General features: G+C 38.9%; 1 protein-coding gene across 35 annotated transcripts in view; it reads left to right on the forward strand.

Annotated features, from left to right (window-relative positions):
* NRXN1 (neurexin 1) overlaps nucleotides 1-22840 on the forward strand; it is a 725132-nt gene that overhangs the window by 600247 nt on the left and 102045 nt on the right. For all 35 annotated transcript variants that reach the window (XM_080583915.1, XM_080583904.1, XM_080583905.1 and 32 more), the window contains one exon: nucleotides 2472-2643. In XM_080583915.1, the coding sequence (XP_080440041.1) occupies nucleotides 2472-2643 (172 nt within the window). The remainder of the gene's footprint in view (nucleotides 1-2471; nucleotides 2644-22840) is intronic.

Here is a 22840-nt window from a genome sequence, read left to right on the forward strand (position 1 = left end):
ACAAATATATTAGAAATACACCCAAAAATAATCTCTATAGTATATTATTAGCTATTAGAGTAATATACTCTGCTAATGCAGCTGTGTGCTTTGTGCGCTGTGCACACTACTTCTGTACAAATGTAAGGAAGTCAGGGAAACTTATTTTTTCACTTGCAGGTATGTGTGTATCAAGTAAGGCTAAAGGTCTGCACATGTGCCTGTAATACATTAATTTCACTTGACAGTGCCTAGCCATTTACAGTGCAGCACTACATTATCTTATTTTGGAAAAGGTGATAATATATTCACCTTTTATGCCACTTCATTTTGCCTGCACCTGTCCTATTCACTGAAAGATTTTTTTTTCCCTTGTCATTTTTTCATCTAAAAGAATATATATATATATACAGACATATATATAGCAAATAGAAAAGCAGGTATGCAAAGTGTAGGTTATGAACAGTATAATTATGAATCACTGTGAAATTAGTCGGCTTTTTTTTAATCCTCAATGCCTTTGATTTCTTGAAAGTGTTGTGAAAGGGTGCATATGTCACTATCATTAGCATGCCATTTCTCTGCATTTCATAAATTTTCAAAAGAAGAGATGGCATTAGGGCCAAAACAATGTTGTATTTCTTTGTATATATTTCTGTATATAAGCATATGAAAGAAACAGGTGAAGCAAGTAAGCTACTGCATCCATGGGAGAAAAGTGTTGAAATCTATTCTAAACCATAGTTGAACCAGCTGCAATAAAGAAGAGCTATGGTTATTCTCCCAGGATAACTGGGAGATTGCTCTGCAACTCACACCTGAGGCGGAAGAAGGCGAGTGTGTGTGCTAGGTGAGGTAGATTCCTCACTGACACCTTATAGGCATGGAAAAGTAGGAGATAGAGAAAGTCAATAGAGAAATGCTAAGACAAACCACAAGGAGAGAACAGGTATGTTTAGAACCTGATTAAGGAACTGAGCAAGTAAATAAATTTAACAATTTGCTTTCCAGAGTCATTCTGCAAATCTCAGTATAAAATGGTCCTTTTATAGTTTTTAAAAAATCATAGCTGAAGAAGTGAGAGCAAAATGAAGAAAAGTACAACTTAGTGTGGTGAGAGCTTCCACAGGGTTGCGGAACTTTCTCCAGGGGTGTTCAGCAGCTGCTTAACTGTGTAAATGGAAAACACAGGCGGTATTGGAAGTTGCAGTCAGATATTTAAAAATAAAATAAAGTGGAAGAACTCCTGAGTTAACCACTTGGGAGACCTCCAGAGGTGAGGAGCTACAGGACACACCTACTGTGAGGTGTGTTGCCAGGATAGGAAGAGAAAGAGGGAAGAGACACAACAGTTTTGTTGGAGAGGAAAAGCTGAGTCTGGAAAGATCAAAGTGGTATTCATACCAAGAGGTATGAGGTGAGATGTTTCATTGGTACATGGTAGTGTAAAAACTTTAAGGAGTTTTTTAACTTTTAAGAAGGAAGTACCAGTACGAACAGCATGAAATTTCACATAAGCTTGCCACTTACTATGCACAACCCCCTAATGTCATGCTGTGCAGTTGGATTTTTTTTTTTTTCTCTCCTTAATTTAATAGATGTCCTTATTCAGGAATATAATTGCTTCTATAGGAGAAAAAAAAAATCATGAGGCCCTTAAGTTAAACTTTTAACACACTTTAAAAGTCTTTGTTAAACTCTAAATGTCCTATTAACACATTCATTTCAATACTTAAAAGACAATAAAAATGAAAACATGCCAATATCTTAATTAACTGTAAAACCAACAGCCTTAGTCCTGGGTATAAACATGTGTGTGAAGCCTCCTTAGCTGGAGGCACTCTCAGACACAGGAGTTTACAAGCTAATCTCAGCAGAAGAATCAGTCTTGCTCTTCAGTGAGAACAAGATGCTGTCTGTTTCACAAATACCTTTCACTCCCCTCTAGCTCAGATCAGGAAACTCCATTTGTCACTTGGTCCATCCTTGTCTTAATGATTTGGAGTTAGTACAACGTGATGAAAAGGCTCTCTCCACTGGGAAAAAAAATAAAAATAAGAAATGCAAATCCTCATACTTCTTCCAAGTTTCCAAGTGACGCTCTGATGCTTTCCATTTTGAAAGCCTAAAAGGAAAGAAAGGTGTTTAATTCTCTTGAAGGTGAGGGAGGGGGGCAAAGAAAGAAAACTTGAGCTTTCATCCTCCTTTTTCCCCTCCTTGTCTTGGTCTTGGAAAAAGAGAGAACTCAATTTGGTGAAATAACTCATTTGGAATATCAATTATCCATCAAAGAAACGTCCTGGACTTACTGAACTGTCAGGAGGCTTGTCACTGCCACATGCAAGCCTTCAGAAGTTAAATCCAAGGAGGGAAGATGTTGTTGAAAATCTTTTTCTATATGACAGACTGTCTGTCTTACTAAAACAACTCTTAATTAGTTCTTCTTTTTCTCCTTCCCTTCTCCCCCTTTATTTTTTTTCTTTAACATGCAGCACCAGGGAAAAATTGGAGTTAAGTTTAATGTTGGAACGGATGACATCTCTATCGAAGAGATCAACGCAATCATTAATGATGGAAAATACCACGTAGTACGTTTCACGAGAAGTGGTGGCAATGCCACATTACAGGTGGACAACTGGCCAGTTATTGAACGCTACCCAGCAGGTAAGTGCTTACACAAACTTTTGTGTGTAAAAGGGTTGGGGATGTGTGGAGAATTGATCTTTTTGCTCCTCTTTTAATGCAATGTCAGCTCCTTTGCAGTGTTTTAGTAGCTAATTAAGTAGTTAAAGAGTCTGGAGCAATATGCAGTTCATGATGATAGCATTTCCTAATTAATTTAAAAGCACAAATTCCAGTTATTACTGGAAGTGGAAAAATACAGTTATCAAGGCTTGAAATTGTGAGTTTGATTCTTGTTTTCATTTGTTTTTATTGGATTATTGTTTTTTTTCGGGGGGGAGGAAGGGGAAAAGGCTTTGACAAAAGTTACAAAGTAAAGCAATTCCCAAATCAATCTCCAACTGATTGGGTAAAACATTTCTGAGTAATAGGTTGTCTGTGTTCTTTTAATTACAAGAGGTTATTAAAACGTTTGAATTTAGCAGAATTGTTCCAAGTGTAAACCAAAAGGTGTTCAGTTATTAGTTGAAGAACCAACCAACAAAATTAACATGCCTTCACTTAAAAATGCAAACTATGCTATATTATTTATGTAGGCGATGCTGGTTACTTCAACATGACCACTTGTGTTAATATAGAGTTTCCTTGATTGGGCCCATATTTAATTTTATGCAAATGTCATGCACTGAAGATTACCTTGTTACTGATTTTATTCATTTTTAAAGGCAACAGTTTTTTCAGATATGCAGTCCCATTCTCACTGAGTACCGCTACTGAGCCATTAAGGGTAACTTACAAATGTGCACATTATCTGTTAACAGTTGGTATGAGTGTTTATACTATTAATAAAAAGCAGCAAATCCAGAGATCTAAGTGAAAGGTATTCTGGTTTGCTATTTGCTATTACAGAAATGATGGTTCTGATTTAAAAGTAAAAGTTTTTTTTCATTTTGGTGGTGGAACAGGACATTGGATAAGCCATTCTCTGTTCCAATTATTGGTATTTAGGATTTGTTTTTTAAGTTGGTGTTTGGGTAGCAGTCCAACAGTTAAACTGATTTAAATAAATAAATAAATAGAAAAATATTCCACAGGTGAAATATCACCTTTCAGATAATTTCTTGGAGATAATTTAGAATTAAAAATAAAAATGAAAATATGGATCTCTGTGGGAAAGGAATTTGCAGGTGGCTTTGCGCTGTTTCACACGTCCCTGAATTACAGATAATGAGGAAAAAAGTGGTAGAATCAAAAACTTGAGCAAGGTCAAGATAAAGTAAATTGGCTACAGTGTTAAAGATGAGCTTTGGGCAGTGGCCAATTGCTGGCTGGCTTGAGGCATGTGTCTGAGGGTCTCTAACCAATTGTATGACAGATTTGGGCATGTGGACAACGCATGGGGCTATGGGGAAAGTATATGTAGTGGTGAAAAATGGCAATAGAGGTCTCCTGTTCAAGAGCCATCAGGAGTCCGTGCCTTTCACCCCTTCAGATCTCAAGTGAAATTACTATAGCAGGCATTGTCTGAAAAAAAAAAAAAAAGACACAACAATTTGTATGCTAATATTTTATGAAAGAGTGACAGTTCTGGCTCTTAGCCATGATTCATGTCTTTAGGTTAGATATATCTTTGAGAGGTGTTAAACTCTTAGGAAAAGAGTTTGGAAGATACTGAATGAAATATGTCCTGTGATCTTTCAGATATTCCTGTTTCCTCCTTGTTTTCTAACTTTTACAGTGCTTGACAAATGGTAGCTGAAATAAGATGGTAGAAGCTGGGGAGAAGCGTGTTTTAGTAAATGTTTGAGCTGTATATAGCAGAATGGAATATATATATAATACATAAATTATAAGTACGAAAATATTTTCTTTTTCTTGTCTGTTCTGTTTCTTCACAAAAATACAACATGGTTACAACAAGGATGAACTGCAGTTGAGTTCTGAGGATATTTGCACACAGAATTTGTTTACACTGAACAGAGATCGATACAGAAAATAGAGTGATTTCCTTGGGATGGGATTACTGGAGGTCGAATTTTTTTGTGACAAAAAGAAAAATGAGAACTTTTTGAGTTTCTTCAAGCAATCCATGCACAACCTACATTTGAAGGCATTTCCAGTTGTTTCATCAGCGGGGGTACAGAATTCCTTAACTTATTTTATTGCTGGATCTTCCAAGACTACTGACGGTCTTCAGTTTCCTTAAGTTTCTTTCATTTTCTTTCCTTTAGTAATATTTTATGGCTCTTTTATTCCATAGCATTGCTTTTGAAATCCATCCTCCCTATTTTCATCTTCCATTTCTTTTCCTCTCCTTCCATCATGAAAGTGTCTAGCTATACCTTTCTTTTATATGTTCATGCTGTTCCATCAGGTTAGGTATTCTTCACTTACATCCTTTTTAAACCAGTTTCTTCATAGACTGCTATTGAGGTAACTTATAGAAAAGACACAGGCCTGTCCAGAAGACTATAATGCATTTGACCAAGGTTGATACTGCTCTGAAGAGATTAATGGCACTCTATTAAAAGATATCACTGACAGTTCAATTGTACAAGTGATATAAGACAACAGTTTGGCAAATGCTGCTGCACCCAATTTAGATGTCCTGCTGCTGTTGCTGTTTTAGAGACTGACAATAGTGCTTGGCAGTACTGATTAACCAACAAATTTGCCAATTGCTCTTGTTTTTGATGGAGGACATTTTGCAGTTGTACAAGTTGGAACAAATTTGATGTCATTTGCATGAGTGAGGGCTCATTAGCTTTCAGTTCAGTGCTAGAACGAATATTATTTTTGCTTTGTGTTTGTTTTCTGATTATTATTTTTCCTGCATAATTTTTAATGTGTCCAGACCACTGTACATAAGCAAAGGCTTATCTCTCCTACTTCTGGTTGTTGCTTTTTTTAATTATTATTTTTTATTAAGAATAGAAGCAAGATTAGCAGCTTAATTAGTAAGTTTGCTATTCTTAAATACACTGGATTTCCAAAACAAACAAACAAACAAACAAATAAATAAATAATGGTTGCCTAAAGCATACCAACTAATGAATTCTCCTCTCTTTACAAGGAGAGAGTATATTCTGAATTACACTTCTGGTTGGAGTGTCTGAGTACAAGACATTGTACATTGCTTGGTTTTGATCGGCATCTAAAAATACAGGGTGAAAATTTTCTGAGAGGAAGTTCTGGTCAGAGTTTCAGGATTTTCCAGTTTCATTGCCTGCGTAGACTTCACACAGCCCCATCTAACTGCTGCAGATAATGGCACAGAGGATGGTCTTGAGGCCAACTAACAGTCAGTGCTGTGTTATCTGCTAGCAGGGTGCCTGTGGGCACCCCAGTTGATACTTCAAGCAAGCAACTATTTCAAAAGAACTTGCGACAAGACTGTGTGGGATTTGTAGGAAGCCTGAACTCAGTCCTGCATCTCTGGAGCTGCTCGGAGTTCAACTCTCTTGTGAAGGGTCTTCCAGCTGGTGCAGCACACATGGTTCTCTAGTGTTGCTTCATCAGCAGTCAGAGAAGTAGACATCTTGCAGAAAGTATCATATCTCAGTGCTCCATTGGGTTTCCACAGCCAGTTTCTGCAATTTGTTCTAGAGCTGTATGAAATTCAGACACGATCCTCGTTGATAACTACAACCTAGAATGTTTCTTTTGTACATGATTCTCTGACAATATTCAGGATTATTGTCTGGGCCAATCCACCTTCAGTTTTTATCTGAGCAGATGTGAAATGAGAAAGACATAAAAGGGAAAAAGGTGGGGTGGGCAATTGTGGAGGATAGTTACCCTTGTAAAGGTTGCTGTCTGTTTCTGGATTATAGAGGGAGATTTTTTTTAATCCTAGATATTGAAGATCTTCAACAAGGGATAAAATGAAGGGAAATGGCCTCAAGTTGTGCCAGGGGAGGTTTAGGTTGGATATCAGGTGAAATTTCTTTTCTGAAAGGGTTGTGTGGCACTGGGATAGGCTGCCCAGGGAAGTGGCTGAGTCACCATCCCTGGAGGCCTTCAAGAAGCGTGTAGATGTAGAACTTAGTAGCATGGTTTAGTGGTGGACTTTAGTACTGGATTAAAGGTTGGACTAGATGATCTTAGAGGTCTTTTCAAACCTGAATGATTCTATGATTCTATGGAACCTGCCAGCTCAAAGGGCTGGATGATTTTCAGAAACATAGGTTTACATTTCAGTACATACATGCTTTTGGATTCATGTCAAAGTGTTTTTGTGTTTGTGTGTGTGACTGCAAAGTTCCTCTCTTGCTATTTCTCTGAGTGCAATGCTAGAGCTATGGGCATGCACACTTCAATTTCTGCCTTTTGTTAAATGTTCATACTGCTTTCCCCCTTTCTCATTCTGTCAGTTGCTGATGGGTAGCACTATGATTAGATTATGATTATGATTAGAAATGTCATATTATAGTTTTTTGATAACTGACTAAAATGTCCAGATCTGTAATGCATTTGTATATTCCACCTTTCTTAACTAAATTTGATGATGTTTCTTTACTTAATGTTTGCCATCCCCCTGCACCTTCCTAAAGAACTTCAATATTTCACCTTGGCCTTTTTTTCAGATAGTGATTTCCCATTATCTCAACCTGGATGCAGCATAATTTCCAGTCATATTAAACAGGAATGAGAAAACTGCTGACTGTGCAGTCAGAGTTCCTGATCAATAGACTAACCTAATTTCACCCAATGCACATCCTTTCCACTCCTTATGTCGAGGCCGGCCGCCCCCTCGGAGCAGCCGCAGCGCCCGACCCTGCATTTCAGCAGGACTGGGGCCATGCCTGGCCAGGGGCGGCCCGGGAAAGCTGTGCAACCAGGCCGCACCCGCCTGCTCTCGCTGCGCCCCTGCCCTCTGCCTAGAAAATGGCCCTGGGAGGGTGGCACCACATGGTGCCCACCAAGCATGGGGAGGGGCACCCAGCGCATTACAACCGCCCGCAGCGTGCTGCCATGGTGGCTGTGGAGCTCGTGCAGTGGGGCACAGGGTTCTGTCCCTCCACCCTTCCAAGTCCATCCTATCTGCTGGCAGTCTCTCTGACCGCAGTTTTTACCATGGTCTCCCCCAGGCAGAGAGTTTGCCCCAAAAAGACTGCGGTGACCCAAAGGGAGAGGCTGTCCAGAATCACAGAATTGTAGGGATTGGAAGGGACCTCCAGAGATCATCGGGTCCAAGCCCCCTGCCAAAGCAGGTTCCCCAGAGCAGGTTGCCCAGGTAGGCGTCCGGATGGGCCTTGAATATCTCCAGAGAAGGAGACCCCACAACCTCCCTGGGCAGCCTGTTCCAGTGCTCCATCACCCGCACTGTGAAGAAGTTCTTTTGCATATTGGTGCAGAACTTCCTGTGCTCCATTTTGTGGCCATTTCCCCTTGTCCTGTCGACACAAACCACTGAAAAGAGGTTGCCCAAATCCCTCTGTCTCCCACACTTAAGGTATTTGTAAACATTAATAAGATCCCCTTTCAGTCTTCTTTTCTCAAGGCTGAACCAGGCCGCACCATGTTTCTCAGCCTTTCCTCATAGGGGAGATGCTTCAGGCCCTGTACCATCTTTGTGGCCCTCCACTGGACTATTTCCAGAAGATCCCTGTCTTTTTTGTACCGGGGAGCCCAGAACTGGACACAGTACTCCAGTTGAGGCCTGACCAGGGCAGAGTAGAGGGGGAGGATCACCTCCCTTGACCTGCTGGCCACACTCCTTTTAATGCACGCCAGGATCCAATTGGCCCTCTTGGCCACGAGGGCACACTGCTGGCTCATGGTCAACCTGTCGTCCACCAGGACCCCCAGGTCCTTCTCCTCAGAGCTCCTCTCCAGCAGGTCATCCCCCAGCCTGTACTGATACATGTGGTTGTTCCTTCCTAGGTGCAGCTACTACGATTTAGTAGCTTACTGGGTAGTATTTGTGATAGGAGGATGGTCGGACTAGATGATCTTGTAGGTCCTTTCCAACCTTGCGTTTCTATGATTCTGTGATTCTATGATTTTCTTATCTTCTCTGTTTCAAAATTTTGTTTTATTTTGCTCTTTTGAATGCTTGTCTGCTTTTGTGGCTATGGTACTGCACCACAACAGCAACTCCAGCTACTACTGTGAATTGGCTGCTCTTGTAAATTTAGTTAGGTAACAATTACAGAATGAAATATAGATTTGCTAAGAACTCATTTGTGGGAAGAAACCAAAGGACTTGTTAATTTGGGTCAAACTGAACTAATAATTATGGCCAAAGGCAAAATAGAATAACAGAATGAAAAGAAATTGGGTTTAGTAATGTCAAAATATTAATTTCAGTGTTTTCTAAATAATACGTTCTAAATTTTCATGTCAGGATTGCCCAGTGTTTATAAGCAATTATAGTGATCTGAGAACAAAGCATTTCATTTAATTTGAAGCAACCTTTTCTTCCATACCTGAAATAAAATGTTTCAGTTCAAATCAGATGTGTGTCTGTGTGTACACACCTTTCTCACAGCAGTACTCATAACCATATCTCATAATAAGAAAAACAATTTTCTTAATTTTCTATCTTTTTTTCCTGTAGTAGCAAAGGATGTACACTTTACCAGTCTAGGAAAGTATATCAGAACAAGCTAGCTGACTTTCTAAAACCACAATAATCACCATTTATTGTGAAGGATTTTCAAAATCACTTTTCTTTGAATAACACTATGCTTTATGCTGTCAGAGGGAATTTGCCCAATTCTGACCCTTAAAAAAAAAAAAAAAAAAAAAGAAGGAACCTTTCCTTCAGGATTTTCATCATAAATCAGGTTGTTACACATGGATATAAGATGATCTATTAGATATTGGCCTACCAGTCTATGGTTTCAAAGCTATTCATATTGCTGTGAATACTCAGCAATTCCTGAGACCCAGAAGCAGTTTGGAAGACACAGTCTGCTGTAGACAAATATCTATAATGATATCCCAGTCAAAGCTAGTTCTTTCTGGCCAGCCTTAGGAAAGCATAACTAATTACATAACTTTAATACTAAATTGCAACTGTACTCGTGCTCCACAGTTATGTCATAGCCATGTCTCATAGACCTACACAGGCATCTAACACAAGCGATTGACACAAAGATTGTTCAAAATACTACTACTGGAACAGATGTATTTCTGTGATTGTGGAGTATAAATTATGAACGAACACACACACCAAAGAAGTATCTGTGCAATAGTCCTTGTATAGTGGCAGAAGATCGAACCAGAGGCTAACGATATGGTCAGTGCTAAGTAGCTCTGTGATATGGCAATTGGCAGCTAAAGTTCTTAGGACTTTAGTATAATACATAATAGTTCTATCATGAGTTTGTTTTTGTTTTTTCTTTATCACTTAAAGTTAAAACCCTGAAAGCACAGGTGTCTTAGGGACTTTCCCTCAATCTGTGGGCTAAATTAGATTCTAATTGCAGAACATCTGAGGGCTAGGTGAGGGGGACATCACATTTAAATGCTTCTCTTGTTCTCTGTGATCTGGAAACTAGACAGCGTATTTGCCACCTTTTCATGGGATACACCTGACTTTAAATTATATGCTGAGAGTCAGCTATTACAATGCACCCTATTTAGAATAAGTGATATCCATTTGTCTCGATTTTGTAAGTTGAGATTGACCATAAAATTAACAGAAGAAATTTGTGTTGGTACACTTGTTTCTCCAGAATGGATTAGTATTTCTCAAGAAATCCATGTAAGTGTCTAACATGCATACCATTAGGCCTTCCAAATTCAAGCCCCTACAGCTACACTGAATACAATTAAAGATCTGTTTCTCAGGACTGAGTGTTGTATCCAAAAGAGATCTTGGGCTCTTTCAGAAACATTCCTTTGAATATTCTAATAAAATGGACAGACAGTCTGTTACCAACATATCTATGCAAAATGATAACGGCAAAGGAGGTAGGAACCTAACAAGTAAATTGTCGTTCAGTATTTGCCTTGCGTTGCATTTGCTGTAGGGTCATTTTTGAAACCTCCATGGCTATTGCTGTTAGGACCTGGGAATTTCAGGGTGTTTTCCATGCTTAAATATTATGAGCCATTTTATTGATTTATTTATTTGTTTGGAAACACATCATCTTCACCTTTTTTTTCAGACTTGTTTCCTTCATTCGATAGGAGAATACCTCCTGGTTCTCTCTCTCCCATGCTTTCCTTTGCTATGGTCAGAGTTTTGAGACTCTGCAGTCTGATCTGTCATGCTGGTAGATCAGTCCCAGTGGCAGACATTGGGATTTGAACTCCCAGTTCTGATGAGTTGCAAAGCTCACAAACTTAGAACAATCTCTCAATACTTGGTAGGGGCAACATTCCCCTGGCTGCATCACTAGTGCCCACATGAAACAACAGCAGCAGATAATAGTCATTAGGCTGTGTGATGCTTGCAAGTCTCATGGTGACATCCCTGATACAAGCCCCTGGTAAGCAGCAGACTTTTCTCGAGAGCAAAACAGGTCAGACAGTGGGTGCCTCTGTACTTCTCAGCAGACAGTCTCCTACCACTCTCACCCACCACCTTTCCTCAGTTGCACTGTTTGTTACACAGGGAGCAGGCTGGGCTGCCTTACTCAGCACCACCTCCCTGCAATGGGTCTTTCCAGTCAGCAGAAGGGTGAGGTTGTTCTGTAAGGGCACCTCACGCTACTGTGGAAGACTCTACTTCACCACAACCTAGCTGACAAGCCATGTCCCATTTGCGTGGTCTACTCACCCCTTCCCTGGTCACCATGTTCCTTAGGGGCTGCTTATGGATGCATGGGGGGTGCTGCTGTTACTGCTGCCTCACACACACAGACACACGCCTCTCATGTGGGTGGCTGGCCCCTGGCAGGTCGCTGTGCTCCCCTGGGGCTTCGCTGGCTCAGGAAACACCCCTGTAGGCCACAGTCCTCTGCCCTGCTGTGGAATGCACCTGCCCAGAGTTGATCACCTTGGTGAGTCCGATGATCCTGCTTGGGTGCAGGTGGATCCTGTCAAGCCTCAGCAGACCTCTTGTCTTAGAGGTAATCTTGCATGATTATAAAAGCAAAAATTCTGGTGGAGGCACTAGTCTTGGAGCCAGGCATTGATGACTTGGGCTTACCTGATTTTTTTCCAAGTGTCACCACGTTACTGCGAGGATTGAGGAAAACCTTACCTGTGCTTCTCAATCCTTTAGTCATCTTCCCAGGGCCCTGAAACCCCTTTTGTTATACTTTAGGCTTTTTGTTTTGACACCACAGGTACCCAGATGATCTCTTTTTGTTTATATGTCTCAAGATCCTTTGGCTTTTAAATTTATTTTACTTCCTTTGAAAGGACATTTTAGCTTGAGTTTTGGCAACTCATTTTTGTTTCTAATTCTGAAATTCATTGCTTTTTTTTGCGGATCGAGTCTGTTGTTTTACCTTCTTTCTGTAATATACTCTATTATAGCATAGTTATTCAGCCTAGTAGTTATTCAGCCTGTTTTTAACCTTGCAGATGCAAGTCCAAATATATATATATATTTTTATGCTTTTACCTTAAAGAATTTCCAAATGACCTTCCTGGCTGAGTCCATCAATCCCTCAGACTGATTGCATAATGTGGTTTCCTTCACTTTATCAAGTTTTGTTCTTTTGAAATCAAGAATCTGACTTACAGGCTTATTTTTAGTTGTCCTTGTATTAATTTGAATCAACTCACGATCACTCAATCCAAAAATGTCTCCTACAATTAACTTTTCTCTACTGCTTTCATTATTTATTCAAAGTCAAGTTAAAATAGCATTATTTCTCATTTGTTTCCACTGGACAAAATCTTCAATGAGTATTATAGGAAGCTGATCTCTACTTGTATTCATACAATTCAGTTATAACATGAATGGAAGAAGGCATTTTAGCAGCAAGTAAAACAATTTAAAAATAAGGCAAGAAAATCTGTGACACTCACTTCAGCAAGTCCTCCAGAGCATAGTAAGGTGCAAGAAACTAATTTAGCAGGAATCAAAATAGATTAAAAATTAATCAGACTTTCTGAGACACAAACCACCATTTAAGTGATGGATGTAACTAGGCCAGCATGCTACGTTACCTTTCTTAGTATGTAGTTGCACAACTGATTTCTTGCATCTTTTTCTGATGGATACAGCTCTGATTACTGTTTAGTCATGATCCAATGTATCTGGGTTCCAGTACGATTTTATTGTAAATGTGAAAGATTGATTCTAACAAAAATGGTTATTTATTTTCCCTTTCCCTTTTGGGGTAAATCCTTTTACAGCTTATCTAAAGTCAATGAAATAACATTAAAAAATAAATAAAGAAATAAAAAGCCCCACCCTTTGAGAGATTAACAAATTGTTCTGTCCTGTTGTCTTCTTTAAATAAAGACCCTAGGTAATACCCAAACAAGACTAAAGTAAGTCTCTTTTCAAAAAGTGATTGCAGTAAAGTTTCCGAAATCAGCTTTTTAATTTGACAGCTTATCATTTTATTTTATTTTTTCTGTCAGATAATGCTAGATAATAGTGCTTCTCTAAGTCAGCAGACATTTTCTTTTTTCCTTTATTTTTCATCTTGGATATCCTGGTGAAACACAAAGGCTTATCCCTTCATAGACTTGATAGATCCTGTAATTAAATTCAGATCTTGATAAAATGTGTGGTACAGTTGTCATTACTTGATCACAGAAGGCATTACACCTTTCAGTTAAATACAGCAAGATGGCACAATGCATCTAGTTTAGAAGGAGAACGAAAATGTCAAATGAGCAATGAGTCAGAAAGAGGTGCTCTAAAATACTAACTGAAACCAATATCTGCTCTTTTTGTGTCTTGTGGTAAAGGATGGCGCCTATACCTGTTTACAAGAATGAGGCATAAGGTGATATGAAAACAGAGTTTTAGACCACAAGTTTTTTTTTTTTTAAGACCACAAGGAGATTCAAGTTAGAGGAAGGAACTGGAAAGTGGAAGTGAAAACAGACTGCACAATGAGACATGGCAAATATGTCACAGCAGGTCCCCCATTCACTTCTTTGGGAAAGCCATTATTAACAATCCCATTAAAAGTCAGATCCCAAAAGATGAAATATTGCTAATACATAGAAATTCTTTTCCACAAATTTATTTGGTTTGAACCTTACAGGCAAATTTTCCATGTAATCTACATATCATAAATTACACAATGTAATAGGATAAATTAAAAATCAAGTATTAAATATGGTGTTGGTTAAAAAGAAAAGAATTCAGTCAAATTATATAACAAGTAATTTTTAATACTCAGTAGCTTCTTTACATTGTAATACTTACAGAGGAGCGGCTGAGGGAGCTGGGCTTGTTCAGCCTGGAGAAGAGGATGCTCAGGGGCGACCTTATCGCTCTCTACAGTTACCTTAAAGGAGGCTGTAGAGAGGTGGGGGTTGGTCTGTTCTCCTACATGCCTGGTGACAGGACGAGGGGGAATGGGCGAAAGTTACGACAGGGGAGTTTTAGGTTGGATGTTAGGAAGTACTTCTTTACCGAAAGGGTTATTAAGCATTGGAACGGGCTGCCCAGGCAGGTGGTGGAGTCACCATCCCTGGAGGTCTTTAAAAGACGTTTAGATGTAGAGCTTAGCGATATGGTTTAGTGGAGTACTTAGTGTTAGGTCGGAGGTTGGACTCGATGATCTTGAGGTCTCTTCCAACCTAGAAATCTGTGATACTGTGATAATACTCAGTAGCTTCTTTACATTGTAATACTTACAGAATCAATTTCTTAAAATATATTTGTCAGTCTGGCAGAAGCATGTTGTCAAAGCCAAGTATCAAATACCATATTCCATTATTTCTCTTTCCTTTCAGCCTGCCCTCCAGTAGGTTCATGGCTGACTTGTTTGAGGTTATGCAGGATTTTATGTAACACGTCACTCACTAAGCCAAACTAATACCTACTAACTTCAGTAAAACTACTTGTGTGCAACAAATACTAATGAATAAGCATTGGCATGGTTGTGACTGTGCTCCTTGTTTTATATGACTTGGTGGGCATACACATGCATTTCCTCTAACACTGATATTGATGCTGCCATTGGCTGATAGAGCATGCAAGAGAAGAGTGTGATAGTGTACTTCTGTTGTGTGCTCTGCCTGTAATGCTGTTTGTTTCCATTAGCTGCTGGGGCAACCGTGAAGTCAGTGTGAAATGGGAGCCTTGCTCAGGACAGAACAAATCAATGTAGTGTTGAGCCTTCTAACCAGACAATCTATCATATGGAAAACAAAATTAATTTTTCTGCAAAGTCATTCTGATTTAGATGCTCTTGGAAGATGAGGTATTTTTTTATTTGGGACACATTTGTGCATATGTCCCCAGATATTTTGCTGGTGTTGTGAGGTGTGACAGGAGAATAGTACTTTATGTCTGCAGGATAAGAACTTGCATTAACCTAATTCAGAAACAGTTGCTGTAATTCATACTGCAGCAGGGAAAACAGCAACTTGCTGTGTCCTAGATACATTTTCAAGACTTCCAAACACCTGATTCCATGGTTAACTGTGTTATCCAGGTATCCAGAAGGACACAAATCATTGCTGTCTTGAATGTATGAGTATATACGTGCTTTAGACTCTTTCATGAGAGATGTGTAAACACGGGAGAGTATTTTAATATTCCAGCAGCTATGTGCATCCGTGTCTTCATCTTGCCATGTGGTTATATTTTTGCAGTCTCAAGCCGTGATTGTTAAAAAAAATATATAAAAAATTTAGAACCTGTGATGTCCACACTTTCAGGATAACTTTTTCTGTAGTACAGATTTGTGATTAGTGGCAACTCCATTGTAACCAATTCTGTGGTTATATTCTACAATTGTATTATATCATGCACTTAAAAATAAGTTCAGAGTTAAGTTCAAGGTGTACTCAATAAGTTCAAGGAGTTACCTTGACCCTAGCAAGGTTTAGCTAAACCACAGGGTCTTCTTTTTGCAGCCTATCCTATCTGTCAGAAAAAGAGTGACTTGCTTGTATGATTTATACAACCTAGAACCCTTATGAGCTGCACAAAAATTAGATTCTATAGTACAAGCCATCTCAAACACATTTGAAGCAGAAATTAAACACCCATTGCTTTATTAGACATAGAATATGTAGTGAAACACATCCTGATTTCACCCCCTTATTGGTGGGTGTTAACTGAATTAAAGGCAATGAAGTTATGGCCTTCGAAATTGGTTTAAGATGTGAGTGGACTAAAAGACTGAGAAGCATAGATAGTGTTTTCCTCAATTCTCCCCGTAATGGGGAGAGATAAGGAAAGAAACAGGTGAGCCCAGGTCATCAAAGTCTGTCATCAAAGTCTTGCTCCCAGACTGGTGCCTCCACCAGAATTTTGGGGTTTGTAATCATAGAATCGCTGAGGTTGGAAAGGGCCTCCAAGATCATCAACTCCAACCACTAACCTAGCACGGCCAAGTCTATCATTAAACCATGTCCTTAAGAACCACATCTTTTAAATAGGATTTAACAGGGACAGTGACTTAACAACTTCCCTAGGCAGCCTGTTCCAACGCTTCACAACTCTTTCAGTGAAGAAATTTTTCCTAATATCCAACCTAAACCTCCCCAGGAGCAATTTGAGGTCATTTCCTCTTGTCCAGTCGTCTGTAACTAGGGAAACGACACCAATCCCTGCCCTGCTACAACCTCCTTTGAGGTAGTTACAGAGAAAGATAAGGTCTCCCCGTGCCTCCATTTCTCTAGGCTAAGTAACCCCAGTTCCCTCAACCATTCCTCATGAGACTTGTTCTCTAGACTCCTTACCAGCTTTGTTGCCCTTCTTTGGACACACTCCAGTACCTTGATGTTTTTTTCTTGCAGTGAGGGGCCCCAAACAAAGTTCAGCCTTAGCAGAGCTGAGTACACGGTAACAATCACTTCCCTAGTCCTGCTGGCCATGCTATTTCTGATACAAGCCAGGGTGCTGTTGGCTTTCTTGGCCAACTGAGCACACTGCTGGCTCATATTTAGCTGGCTATTGACCAATACCCCCAGGTCCTTTTCTGCCAGGCAGCTTCCCAGCCACATTGTGGCTGGGAATTCCCTGTGTTTCTCCCACAGTATTTAGTGTTGGTGCAGCTTCACCTTGAATATTGTGTGCAGTTCTGGACTCCGCCCTATAAAAAGGATGTTAAGATACTTGAAACTGTCCAGAGGAGGGCAATAAAGTTGGTAAAGGCATGTCCTTCAAGGAGAGGCTGAGGACACTTGGGTTGTCTAGTTTGGTGAAGAGAAGGCTAAGAGGCAACCTCATTGCTGTCCACAACTTCCTGAGGCGAGGAAGCAGAGAGAGAGAAGCCAATCTTTTCTCGTTGATAACCAATGATGTGATTCGGGGAACAGTAAAAAGCTGTGCCAGATGAGGTTCAGAATGGATATTTGGAACAATTTCTTTACACCAGAAACACTGGAACGGGCTTCATAGTGAGGTGATTGATGCCTTATACCTGCCAGTGTTCAAGAGGCATTTAGATAATACCCTCAAAAATATGCTTTATCTTTTGGTTAGCCCTGAAGTGATCAGGCAGTTGAACCTGATGATCTTTTTAGGTCCCTTCCAACTATTCTGTTCTGTTCTGTTCTGTTCTATTTTACCATTCTGATTTTCCTCAGTGGACTATTTCTAATGGCCTTTCTGATGCAGCATCAAACTTAGTGGACATGAAGAATTTAAATGAAACACAGTGTTTTCCAGGTTAAGTGTATATATAGAAAGAAAAAAAAAATGATTCCCCTGTTTTACAGAGATGATAGGCATTAAGAGACTTCTGGTTTAAAAGTTCAAAATTGCAGTTGAATAATATGGAGTGAAGAATAAATATGCCTTTTCTCAAAAGAACAATCTGTACCAAAATTTTATTTCAACTGTATCTGGGTGTGGGAAGAAGTTTGGAAAATAATGCATTCATTTTTAGAGTATAGCAATTGTCTCACAGCAATTTTCAACCAAGAGTTTCTTGAGCACCTCACTTCAGGGGTAGGCCCCTTGTAGTTCTCTCTCCTGCAAATTCATTCCTGTTTTTGTCTAAGCAACAATAGAAGCGCAGACTGAAGACAGTACTATGGTTGCATGAGAGATACCTGTAGCTGGTAGCTGATAGATACTCTGTAAATGTGATTAGCAGTGAGTATGGTTAATTTTTCATCAATCAGCTTGAGTTAATAAACTTAGTATTGCATACAACAAATAGTTACCAGTGAGTAGCACTCATTGACTGGAAACATCTCCAGTGGGAGAATTGTACTGGGCTTGAATATATGTAACACTTCTGTAAGTGGCCTGGAAGTCTGCATAACATCTGTCACTGACGACGCATGACTGTTAGGAAAACAACCAAACAAAACAAAGGTAAGTAGTAGGCAGGGCAAACTGTGGTGTGTGAGCATGATTGCTTGGGAATCCAGGAGAATTTAAAGAAAGTTAGACTTCAGCAGTGCTGAGTTCTGAGGCATGGATCTAAGACCAAAAAGTGAAGGTTATGGCAACATAACAAGGTATGATGTCCTGGAAGTATAGGATTCTGAGAAGCACTTGAGGGATATCATCTTTCAGACTGCTGAGGATGAAGCATCATGTGTTTTTGTGACAAAGGAGATTATGGAAATTGCTCTGTGAGCACAAAAGGCTGAAATGTAGGAACTGCTGAGGATTTTGCCACCCTTACAACAATTTGAAAACATCTCTGAAACAGATATCAAAGCCTGCAACTGTACCTCATGTCTGTGGTTCTATGGAAAAAAAAAATGGAGTGTGTGTAAAAAGAGCCCAAAAGAGTTTTTTTCTATATTGATTTATAGTGTCGAAACAAAAATTAAGAAATGACTCGATCACAGTGTAAGTACTTTCATGGGGAGAAAACACGAGGTGCATGCAGTGTTTTTAAGCCGTTCCTGGAAAGCCATGACCAGAACTAAGGAACTGAAGTAAGAAATAGAGAGTGTGCTTTCAACAGTGAGCCTTCAAATTCATTACTAAATGATTTTCCTCTATTGTGTGTCATCATGTTTGTATAAAATATTTTCCTGGAGGAACTATTTGAGCCCATTACAGGTTATGAATTAACCAAACAATAGATTTTTGGCTGAATAGAGAATCAAATGGGTCAATATTAATAACCTGTGATGTACAGATCAGATCGTGCCTCTGTCTATATTGAGAGCATATTATCAATATAAGAATACTTAATTTGTATAGTAAAATTGTGTCCCTAATGCAGATATAACTATACCTTCCCAGGAATTAAGCAATTAATACCAGAAAATAAAAATGTTTCCAGGTATAATTTCTGTAATTTTTATATCCAGAAACAATACTGTGCTATACAGCAACTATACAATGCTTTAACATGTTAGCGCTATTGCATTAAACTGAGAATTTGTTTGCACAAGAGCTGAAAATGAATTCAGAAAATACTATCTCAACTTTAATGTATCATTTAGCTTTTTCTTTCTCACCTTTTATATATGTACATTCATAAATCTTGGTAGCTACAAAAATGATTTTAGTTAGTTGCTTGCTTAGCCATTTTATCTCTTATCTCACAATGTGTTACATGTATTTTTTCAACAACTGACTTCAGTTAAAGAGCAGCCTATGGAATATGCTTGTGTACAGCTTTTCCAGCTGAGTGGCAGAGATGAGCCATGTTGCAAGAATTTCTTACAAATAATCTTCTGCCCTTACATTTCTCTTATCTGTCATTGCTTTGTGGATATGATGACCATAGGTGTTCTGTACAAAAACAAACAAACAAAAAAAAGTGTTGTTACTCTAATCTTTATCAGAACTGTGTTTTAGCCTTGTGCTTTACTGATAGTAACAATCCATACTTAGATACTTAGATATATTACTTAGATATATTACTTATTACTATACATACTTAGATATATTTAGACTTAACTGGGTTTAATTCAGCCTCAGCTGTGAAAGTGTGTTTTTGGGCTTTAGTGTTCTGCTTTGGAAACACTGTCAAATCCATACATGCATTAATAAAGGCAAAGATTGTAGAGAGTTAACTTTTCCCTCTTAATCTATTGATTTCATGCTAGTACTTTCAAGGGTGAGGGTGGACAATGGATTGATGGAATGATGTAATCCTTCCTTCTTAGAGTCCTGAATTTTGTCTTGAAAGTATGCTTATTAATCTGAAATGTGTTATTTTTTTATTAGTAAGACATTGGCACATTTTAGTCATTAATCAGAAAATCATACAGTGGTTTGGGTTGGAAGAGACCCTAGAGATCTTCTATTTCCAAACCCCTTGTTGTGAGCAGTGATACCTTAGAGATACTAGAGACACTTAGAGATACTAGATCAGGTTCCCTAAAGACCCATCCAGCCTGGCCTTGAACACATTCAGAGACGGGGCATCCACAGCTTCTCTGGGCAACCTGTTCCACTCTCTGACCACCCTCATAGTAAAAAAAATTCTTCAACTATGTAATATAAATTACCATCTTTTAGTTTAAAACCATTACCAACACCAGCTGTCTAGGCCTGTCTTCATAGGAGAGGAGATCTGGCCCTCTGCTCATCCTCGTGGCCCTCCTCTAGACCTGCTCTAACAGATCCATGTCCTTCTTATGCCGGGGACCACAGAGCTGGATGTGGTATTCCGGGTGGGGTCTCACGAGAGCAAAGCAGAGGAGTAGAATCACCTCCCTCAACCTGCTAGCTACATTTCTTTTGATGCAGCCCAGGATATGATTGGTTTTCTGGGCTGCAAGCACTCATTGCCATCTCATGTTCAGTTTCTCATCCACCAATACCCCCAGGTCCTTCTCCTTAGGTCTGTTTTCAATTCACTTATGGCCCAGGCTGTATTCAGTTTGGGGATTGCTCTGACCCAAGTGCAGCAACCTTGCGCTCAGCCTTGTTGAGCTTCATAAGGTTCACGTGCACATGTATTATTGTCATCATTCTTACTACTGATCATTTAAAAATAAAAATACTTTAACTACCATATTGCATTATATTTTAATAATGCATTAGTGCTTCATGTTAGTGAAGCTACTAGAATTCATAAAGCTGGAAAGATGATAATATCTAACTCCTTCAATATAGTGGGTTTCAGTAGGTATTTAAAAGGTCAAGTGGTTTCCTGAGAAAAAGTGGATGTGTAAATTGTGCTAGCAGAGCTATTTTCTTTCAAAAGTTGTTCTTTTCCCTATTTAACTTCTCATATGTGTGTTGAAGTAGAAGTAGCAGCTACTTTTTGGATATTGCATCAACAAATGTATTCTTTCAAAAGAAAATGAAAAAGTAAACATACTGACAATTGACTAGTGATTGCATATTTCCTTGCAAATTCATATGTTTAAATTGTTCGATATTGATTGGTTTTTTCTTTCTGTGGAAAAAGATTAACTCTGAAAATCAAGGAGATAAATTTAGACCTCCACAAAAATTAACTGCCAGGTTTGGGTTGTCCATCTAAAATGTGGCCTTAATAACTTCAAAACAGAGTATCTCCTACTATGAAAGTGTGTTTTGGGCAAGAGCTTAAAGATTTGAATATTCTGATTTAGCTAGTACAGGTCAAATTCCTTATGTTAAATGTGGTATTGAAGCAGGTGGTTTTCCCTTCTGGATCCCAAAGGCTACTTTGAAACCACCTGAGACCTGAAAATGTCAAAGATCTGTAGCCTCAGTGGCCTTTTTAGGCTGTGATTTAGCAATGCACTTGAGAACTTCCTTCTGTGGTTGATGTCCAGCATGTCTATAAGTGCTTCTGAAGAGTAGGTTGCACTAAAACGGACTTTCAGTAGGAATGATAGGTGACAACAGGTAGATAATTCTCATATCTATCCCCCTCCCCTTACAGGCACTTTATTCAGCAATGGCTCTTTTTCCCATCTAGACATAGATTATATGAGGAGTCATGAAGCATAAATTTCAGGAATGTGACAAATATGTTAAGATAATCATCTCTCCCCTCCCTTGAGACCTTTCTAAGTCATAGAGGAAGGTAACTCAATATAAGAGGTTTTAACATAGAAACGTTGTTTGAGGAATACAGTTCTTAGTTTTCTTCCAGATCAGAATCTCAAAGCAAAATAAAATGTTTCACAACAATTCTGTCTTCTCAGACTGAACCAAAAAAAAAAAAAAAGGCTAAGAATAATCACAAGGGGAAAATATTTTGCTAATTGGAAACTCTTTGCAATTTTACCAAAAAACAGCTGTGTTTCATAAAAGTTACGGTGACATGCTACATATCATAGATAAATTTGAGTGGAAAATATTAATGAGGCTTATGTATGTATATAATTGGGGAATCAGATTATTTCACTTTTTAACAGATAGAACTAAATCACTACTGGAAGTCTACCCACGGCCACTATGATATTGTGTGGTGGACTGCTCATTATAGTTCTGCAATCCTAAAACACTCCTTTTCTTTTATCTCAGTGAGCGTCTGTTCCTATTATTTAGTTTCTGTTTCTATACCTTGCCAAAAGCGTTTAAAAAAAAAAAAATAAAAGCTCTGTGTACAAGTTTAAACCTTAAACCTTTCAATTTGAAATAGATTATTCTTTTATAGTATAATGTCTGCAAGGCATAAATAAACAAATTGAAATGCCACTTTTAGACAGAACTGAAAGTCTGGAGCTTGCTTTGGCCAAGGGCTACTTTTTAGCTGCACTGCTGACACAGAACAGATTCTTCTCTCTTAAATGCCATTTTCTATCTGTATGGTGCATTTGGTTTCTTCTGCTTGGCAAAGCTTTTCCAAATAATGACCTCAGTTTTGTTCTTTCTATTGGCTTGCATGTAATCATTCATATGCCTAGGAGAATGAGCTGACACAGCTTCAGCAGATGCAGTTAATGTGACAAAACACCTGTATGGTTCAGGACATTGGGGCACAGTGGTGGTGAACTCTGGTGTTATCAAGCTGCGTGAAAGAACATGAAATCAACATTTTTAAGTTTTACAGTTGCAGTCAAGTTTGTCTGCTGTTGATGAGGGTTGATGCTGATTGCTTTGGATTTCTTATGTTTATTGTGTCTCTGGTCATGTAATGAGTGTGAAATTATTCTCACTATGCCCCACATTGCTTCCACACAGTCTGTTAGAGCAGCTCAATTGCAGTGGCTTTGGTGAACACAACTGAAATCCAAACTATTTTCTCTTATATTACATTGATTATTGCATAAGCAAGAGCAAAATTTAATCCCTGGAGATGTTTTTTGTTGTTTGTTTGTTTTACGT

Source organism: Anser brachyrhynchus (genome assembly GCF_964034855.1).
Source record: "Anser brachyrhynchus genome assembly, chromosome: 3".
Lineage (NCBI taxonomy): Eukaryota > Metazoa > Chordata > Aves > Anseriformes > Anatidae > Anser > Anser brachyrhynchus.